Here is an 8,147-nt window from a genome sequence, read left to right as displayed (position 1 = left end):
GTCCGCCTCCTTTGTCGTTACTCAATTTTTTGTTGAATTGGTAGGTGTGATATTTGAATTTCACCATAAAAGTCTAAAAAATGCAAAAAAATATTTATGAATTTATTTTGATCATTTGCCTTTTTCTATCCATACCTTGGAATCAATATTACTTTGATATTTGACCCTTTAAAGCCAAACAGTAAGATATTTGCTGGTTATTCACTTGTGCAAACAATGATTTCGATCTATAACTCAGACTCATCGGTAAGTATTCATTTCTATTATCAATAATATCTTCTTTTAATCATCAAAATCATTTTCATTCTTCTCTTTATTAGAAAAAAAATTACGTCAAGGATCAAAAGAGACTGCGTGAACTTTCAACCTGTTGAAACTGAACACGAATTATATGATTATTTTATGCCTAATAATTGTAAATACTTGCTAAGTGACAGAAAAGTAGCCCTTAACTTTAAAATAGGATGTCAAGGTATCTATTTATATCGACATTCGCTTGGTTTCTCTCAAATCAATGTTGGACAAAAGTATAAGCTAATTAATTCTGAAAGCAAGGGCTGTATTTGCTTTCATGTAATACAGTTTGCTTATTAACGCCTGAATGTGTTGTGATTGATTGATTGTTCATTTTGCATTCATAAAAAATAATGTGTATATAATCTATACATCTATACAATATATAAAGTCAAAACATGAAATTTTTGCGTAAAGATTGTGGCCAAACTAAAAGGATTCTAAAGAAAATTCTTTCACAGCCTGAAAGTCATGATTAAACTACATCCACGAAAAATAGTCTGAACTTCATCGGAATTCAGATACCTGAGAAATTAGCGTTTAAACAGGGTAGGGGAAAAAATGCAGAATCCGTATCTTTTATCATTGACTTTGGGGGAAAAATTTTTTGGTTGTTCAGGTTGATGGTTTATTGTTAAATTATAAGGATATGTAAAACCATTTTTCGAGTAAAGAGTTAGGTAAAAAATATGTTGCCTCAACTGAACCAAAGGACGATGTCCAAAAACTTTGATTTCACCGTTAAGAGTTGGGACTTAGTGAGATTTTAGGGGTATAAAAACTGAGTCTAACAGTGCTATTGAAAATTTGTTTGAGTCCCCAGTTTTCGATAAAATTGAGGTCAAAGTTAAAGCTTCGATCGCCTTTATTTCAATTATAAAACCAAATTTTTTCATGAAACTCATTTTCCTGGTGTAACTTTTTCTGATTAGCCAGAAAATGCAGTTATTTTCAATACGAAAATTCTCTGTTCAGATCAAAAACAGATCACTTCGATTTTCAGTTAAATTGACCGCTTTCCGTAACCGCTTGAGTTAGAGATCTGAAACTCATTTTTTATCGGCAAAACTCATGGGTAAACATGTTGAGTCAGCCAATTTTTTCGATCAGATTTATTAGGGGTATCAAAAAGTACTTTTGTTTTTTACCACTGACTTTTGCTTCAATTTTGAATAAGTTTGACTTAATCAATTCACTCAATAATTTTAAGGACACAAGGGCATCGATATGGGTGCATGTAGACCATTTTTTGACTCGATTGGGGTTAGTTAACTATAATTAATTAGCTTATCAATATCCATAGAAAGGTTTTTTTGAACTTTTTTGCAATTGGAATTGATATGATTTAAGCAGCTTTGTATTTGGCTGTTTTGACTTTGGCTGTTTTGGGCCTTTACCCATTTAAGCTTTAAAACAAACAGAGAGTCAAACCCTTTTACAACTTTAAAGAAATCTCGCCACTAATTGTTACAGCTATGGCAAGTAAATTATCAATTTTGATTAAGAAATTCCTGTACAAAGATCAAGCTAAAACTGAATAAATTTAATTTCATATGGTTTTGGTAGCTTTTTGTATTAATTCGAAAAGAGACATTATCGTGCTTCTATCGATTCATTGAAAGAAATGTCCTACAGCATACTTCTGTTGCAAGCTAGGCAGCCAAAAAATTCAACAAAAAGGCTATAATGTGTGCAATTTAATAACGATTCTCGATACAAATGCTATCAAAATGATATTGAATTGAATTTATTCAGTTTAAGCTTGATCTTTTTACACGAATTTTTTAATCAAAATTGATAATTTACTTGCCATAGCTGTAACCATTAGTGGCGAGATTTCTTTAAAGTTGTGAAAGGGTTTGACTCTCTGTTTGTTTTAAAGCTTAAATGTGGCGAGTTTACAGGACACCGAAGGATATTTAGATCATTTTTCGAGTAAAGAGTTAGGGGTAAAATATGTTGCCTCGACTGAACCAAATTTTATTTTATTTTTTCTCATTGGCAATGGTTTTTCATCAATAATTTGAGTCTTTAAATGTAAATTGGATTTATTGTATTCAGTGAAAAGAAATTCACGATCAGTCATGATCGGGGCTAAGCTTTTTTTCATCACATTCACCACTTTATCCACCACTTTTTTACCGATTTTCACCGTATTGTCCAGCACTCAATCTAACACATCCACCACATTCACCAAATCAAACATCACTTTTTAAAGAGACCTTTCTCAACAAAATTGTTCACCACTTTAATCTATCACTTTAGAGGGACTTTTTCCACCACTTTTCCCACCACAATATCAAACAAATTTTTATAAGATCATCCACCACCTAAACCGCCGAATTTTTGACCAATTTTGGGATGTGATGGCGATTAATGGTGGATGTGTTAGACGGTCTAAAATGGTAAAAAAATTGACAATTTAGGTGTGTGGATAATCTTATGTGCATTTGTTTGAAAATTTGGTGGGAAAAGCCATTCTAAAGTGAACAATTTTGTTGAGAAAATTCTCTTTAAAAGTTATGATGTTTGAGGTAATTGATTTGGGGGGACGTGATGGATTGGGCGGTAGAAAACTGAAAAAATGTGGTGTAAAAAAGCTGCCATGCGAGTCTTCAAATATGGATTGAATTTATTGTATTCAGTGGGACCGGCTTTTTTTAACCACATTCATCGTTTTATCCACCACTTTTTTACCGTTTTTACCGTATTGTCCATCATATTGTCCATCACTGAATCTAACACATCCACCACAATCACCAAATCAAACATCATTTTTTAAAGAGACTTTTCTCAACAAAATTGTTCAGCACTTTCAGCTACCACATTTTTCACCACAATATCAAACAATTTTTATAAGATTATCCACCACTCAAACCATCGAAACTTTGATTACTTTTGTGATATGATGGCGATTAATAGTGGGCATTAAGTATGATTTGGGTGGCGGATAATCTTAAAAATTGTTTGATATTGTGGTGAAAAATGTGGTAGCTGAAAGTGCTGAACAATTTTGTTGAGAAAAGTCTGAGCAAATATGGTGGAAAAAAGCTGCTCTAAATTGGTGGATGAAAGTGGATGAAAATATGGTGGACAATTTTGTTGAGTAAAGTCTATTTAAAAAGTGATGATGTTTGATTTGGTTGATTTGGTGGATGTGTTAGACTGGGTGGTAGACAATATGCTGGAGAGTACGGTGAAAGGACAGTAAAAAGTGGTTGATAAAAGTGGTGGACAATACAATGAAAAGAGGTGGAAAAATGTGGTGGAAAAAGCTACTCTAAATTGATGGATGAAAGTGGTGCACAATTTTTTTGAGAAAAGTCTCTTCAAAAAGTGATTAAGTTTGAATTAGTTGATGTGGTGTATGTTTACGATTAGGGCGTGTACAATACGGTAAAATAGTTGGGAAAATCTTCTCATCGAAGGTGTTTGATGGAATCCCTTAATAAGTCACAACTTAAGCTTTTAAAAACTCAGATTCCTAAGAAAATCCTGGCAGTGAAAAAAGACATTTTAGAAGACAGCAAATATTTTTCAACTTAATGAAGTTACTGTTTACTGTTTAATAATTTATACGTGTCTCAACTTAGGAAGTACTAATAGCAACTTAGAATGATGAGAAACTCATTTTCAGGTGGTCTGAAAAGCAACACTATTCAGATGATGTATGATGAATAAGTTCCTTAACTTTGAATTTCGAGTTGAAAGTTGTGAATTGATAAACTTTCGATACAATAAGAGTTAGAGTTATTACACGAATTAGCACGCTTCGTGTAATAAAAGAATTCCTCTGTTCGAAGGTGTTTGATGAAATCCCTTTAAAAGTGTAAACTTTCTAAGAAACTCAGATTTCTAAGAAAATCCTGTTCAGGGTTGCAGTGAAAAAACAGTGTTCAAAAGCATTGAGAAAGCAAATATTTTTTGATATAATGAATTTTCTGTTTACTGTTTGATGATTAAATGTGTCTCAGCTTTGACTTTAGAGTTAAGAGTTGCGGCTTGATGAACTTTTAGCATACTTGCCGTAACCATTCAGGTAATTAAAAGATTTCTCTGACTCTATTAAGGTATATGATGTAATCTCTTTCAAAAGTCAAACTTGGTCTTCATAAGAACTAAAATTTATGAAAAATTATGTTCAGGTAGTGTAAAAATAAATTCTAATCAGAACAATTGTGGAGATAGAAATATTTCTTAGTTTAATAAAATTATGCTTTACTGTTGGATGATTTAGTGGAAGTTTGTCTGAACTTTGAATTTCGATTTGAGAGATGTGCTTTGATGAGCTCCCAGTACCATGAAAGTTAGATTTATTGCGCGAGCTAGCACGCTTCGTTTTATAAAAATTTCTCTGATCGAAGGTGTTTGATGATACGCGCCCGAATTAGCACGCTTGGAGTGGCAGTGGAAGAACCTGTATTTAAAAGCATTATGGAGAACAGCAAATATTTTTTAGTTTGATGATTTATGGTTTACTGTTGGATGATTTGTAAGTGTCTAAACTTTCGAGTTATGATTTATTGAACTTTTAGCATACAAACTGTAAACAAAGGGTAAACAAATGATTTCGATGATTCTCTTGAGATATTTGCTCTCAAAGTTCAAACTTCAATGGTTGTGTGACGAACGGCGAAAAGACGGTAAAATTGGCGGCAAAGAGTGGTGGAAAAATTACATTCCCTACAAAAAGAGATCAAAGTTCCAACTACGGATCCAATTTTGTCTATGACTGTCCATCAGAGAAACTACTTAATTGAACAAATAGAATCAACCAAAATTAATCATTCAATCCAAATTCTAAAAATTTCGCATTCTCCCAATGGTTTTCTATTGAGAATTCGTGTTTCTTAACATTGACTTAGGAGTGAAAACTTTTGGGTATTCAGGTTGATAGTTAATTGTTGTATTAGAAGGATATGTAAAACTTTTCTTTTGAGTGAAGAATTAGATCAGAGAAACATTTTAAGTAAGCAAATTGAATCAACATTGATTTTCAACTATCAACATGATCGATAATTTTTCTGCTGTAAAAAATGCGCCAGCTTTTCTCACCAATTTTTCGTTCACAATATGTGTAACAGAAAAACCGCTTAGAAAAAGTGCATCACGAAATGCTGATTATAGTTTGATTATAGAAAAAAAATAATCAATCTTTGTTGAAACTCAGATGCATTAGAAAATCATGTTCAAGTGATGTGAAAAACAATCCTATTAAGAAATATTATGGAGGACAGCAAACAGATCATTTCTTGAAGTTATGGTTTACTGTTGGTTGATTTATAAGTGTTTCAACTTTGAATTTCGAGTTAAGAGTTGCGGCTTGATGAACTTTAATGCCATAAGAGTTTGAGTTATTACGCAGATTAGCACGCTTGGTGTTATTAAAAAATTTCTATGATCGAAGGTGCTTGATGAAATGCAAATTCAAAGTGCAAACTATTTGATTTTAGCTGTAAAACATAATTTTATTTTATTTAGTTTTTCAAATTGACGATGGTTTCAATCAAGAATTTGAGTCTTTAAATATTAAGTTGAGTTTGTTGTATGCAGAGAAAAGAAATTTACGATCAGTCATGATCGTGGGCTCCACTTGTATTATTAATGCCTAAATTTTATTTCCAGTACGCAATACTGATTGTGTAAAATTAGCTAACAGATGTTTGGTCCGATTCAAGGAAGAGTTCATCGATACAATGCTAATGTATGAACCAATCTCTCAACTGAGAATCGATGATATTCAATATCGCTCTTCCGACTCTCAAATCGAAATGAATGTCACATTTCTTGATAAACCCAATTTCTTTGGTAAATTTATGTTCCTTGGAATTCAAGCGAATAAATATTGACGTATATTTTACATTTTTTTACAGATCTTATAAAGCCAAAAAAAATGCTTGTCAGTAACGAAACATTTGATGTGGCTAGAACTCTCTCTGCAAGTAATCAACGTGAATGCTTGCATCAATTAGGTCATGTTTCTGGATTTATTGCGTGAGTCGATTGCGAGTGTGGGTTTGTTGACTTGTTATTTTGCTAATAATGATCTTACTTATTTTTTTAAATTAGTGTTGGAATCTGGAGATATTCAGGTTCTTTCTGTGGTTATTTGAAAAACTTTAACGATTTCAAGGAAGATACCAAAAATGGAGAATCGTGCAACGTTTACATCTTGCCATTCGAGAATTACTATCACATAAGCCATGAATTAGCACATTTAATTTGTGACTATTAATTTACTTTTCAACGTTTCCCACAGCTGTTTCTTATAGAATTATAGATATAGTAAGAGTGACCCAATTCGAAAAAGACGGTAAAGAGTCGGATATTCCTTTATATCAAAAAATCAAAGACAATACGAATATAAAAATAGATGACAAAACTGCTCTGACTGTGCCTGGACTTGCAACGTTTGCTGACTGCCTCAAAGTCTGTCTATATTCACAGAAAATTGACTGTAATTCTTTTTCTTTTTGCGCTGATTCTTATTTCGGTGACTGCAGAGTAAGCTCTTTGATAGAGAGTAATTTTACGGATGCAGCGAATGAAGAAACAGAGTCAAAATGCTCTATTTTTTCAATGAATGCAATACGACTTTACTCAAAAGCTCCTAACCGCAAGTTCAAAAAGCAAATATCAACTGCAATCAGGCAAAGTGCAACTTCTTGTGCACAGGAGTGTTTGCACTCTGATGATTGTATCTCATTCCAAGACTGTGGATATTCGTGTAGTTTCAATAGCTTATACACCGACTCAACCACTGAGTATGACAAAGTCTGTGCAATATATTATCGTAAGTATTCTTGAATATGATTTCTTTTAGACATCTCATGAGCTCTTTTTTTTCAATATTAGCCAAAGTATCTCATGAGTACAGGAATACTGGTAATAAAATAGTATCCGAAGTGATCCACACTGAGATGAACTTGAATCTAGACCAATGTGCTTCATTGTGTCATGGATGGACTGATGGTGACACTGGATGTAAATCGTTCAACTATTGTCCCAGAAATATCAATCAAATGGAAAGCTCGTGTTCATTGACTAAATATTCAGTTAAAAGTTCTGATGCAAGTATCACTGAAGGAGGTTACTGTTTTAATTACGAATTTATAACTCAGTTGAATGACAAAAACATCGAAGAATCAAGTGAAATTAAATTAATCAAAGGAACGAGTGAATCGAATGCTTTCGGTATAATCATGATGTTCCTGGTCGTTGTTTCTTTTTTAGTATTCTCAGCTCCATGTGTCTACGAAAAAATCAAACCCAAACGTCTTGTCACTCAGGTGAATGAGAGTTTCACTTGTACAAAACAAGTTAATGAGCAACCTGAAACTACTAATTTAAATATGTCGACTTTTAAATGTTGATCTTATACCGAATTTCAATGTGAATCCAAACGATCTAAGAATATATTCACTGCGAACTCTATGAGTTTCGGGAATTCATCCATTATTAATATATCCTTTTAATCTCATCTTTAATTTAAAAAATTCAGTCAATAGTTGCATGGCAGTCCCAATACAATATTGATAATAAAAAACTTCACGATACAAAATAGTCATTTTTATGGGTTTCAAAATTATTGCATTGATGATTGCTGTCTTAAATAGATGATTGAAGAGTTTCATGAGGTTAATTGCATTTTGAAGTTTCATGGTACCTCAAAAACGATCATTTATACGTAGGATCGGTTAGTTAGGAGGAATCAAACCAGAAGGAGGATGTCAAATTCAATAGGGAAAATTGCCTGAACTCAAATCAATTTTTTATAACATAATCTAATGTATTTTTTTATGCTGATTTTAAAAATCTAAATCATTTTTTGATCCGAGGTACCGTTCGTAAGA

General features: G+C 32.6%; 1 protein-coding gene across 3 annotated transcripts; it reads left to right on the top strand.

The window, feature by feature from the left end:
* Positions 1–7,862, top strand: LOC149093113 (uncharacterized). 3 transcript variants are annotated; one of them, XM_089269400.1, is made up of 7 exons: positions 1–40; positions 175–246; positions 321–472; positions 5,920–6,102; positions 6,168–6,288; positions 6,364–7,087; positions 7,150–7,862. In XM_089269400.1, exons 3-6 carry the CDS (start codon positions 403–405, stop codon positions 6,527–6,529), a joined length of 540 nt encoding a protein of 179 aa, XP_089125526.1. In that variant the 5' UTR covers positions 1–40; positions 175–246; positions 321–402; the 3' UTR covers positions 6,530–7,087; positions 7,150–7,862. The 3 variants fall into 3 exon arrangements, with proteins under 3 accessions (XP_089125526.1, XP_089125527.1, XP_089125525.1); XM_089269401.1 differs by lacking the exon at positions 1–40 and having other exon boundaries at positions 110–246; XM_089269399.1 differs by lacking the exons at positions 1–40; positions 175–246; positions 321–472; positions 5,920–6,102; positions 6,168–6,288 and having other exon boundaries at positions 6,540–7,087; positions 7,150–7,860.
* The last annotated feature ends 285 nt before the right edge of the window (positions 7,863–8,147 follow it).

Source organism: Tetranychus urticae, chromosome 3 (genome assembly GCF_039701765.1).
Source record: "Tetranychus urticae isolate SD_2017Ah chromosome 3, NJAU_TeUrti_SD_1.0, whole genome shotgun sequence".
Classification (NCBI taxonomy): Eukaryota; Metazoa; Arthropoda; class Arachnida; order Trombidiformes; family Tetranychidae; genus Tetranychus; species Tetranychus urticae.
The sequence above is the reverse complement of the archived record's forward strand: the minus strand, read 5'-3'. Positions and strand labels throughout refer to the sequence as shown.

Coding starts and splice junctions, on each gene's coding strand:
- LOC149093113 (XM_089269399.1), top strand. CDS start 6,874: ATGAATGCAATACGACTTTACTCAAAAGCTCCTAACCGCAAGTTCAAA. Junction 7,088..7,149: donor AGTCTGTGCAATATATTATC/GTAAGTATTCTT, acceptor TTTCAATATTAG/CCAAAGTATCTCATGAGTAC.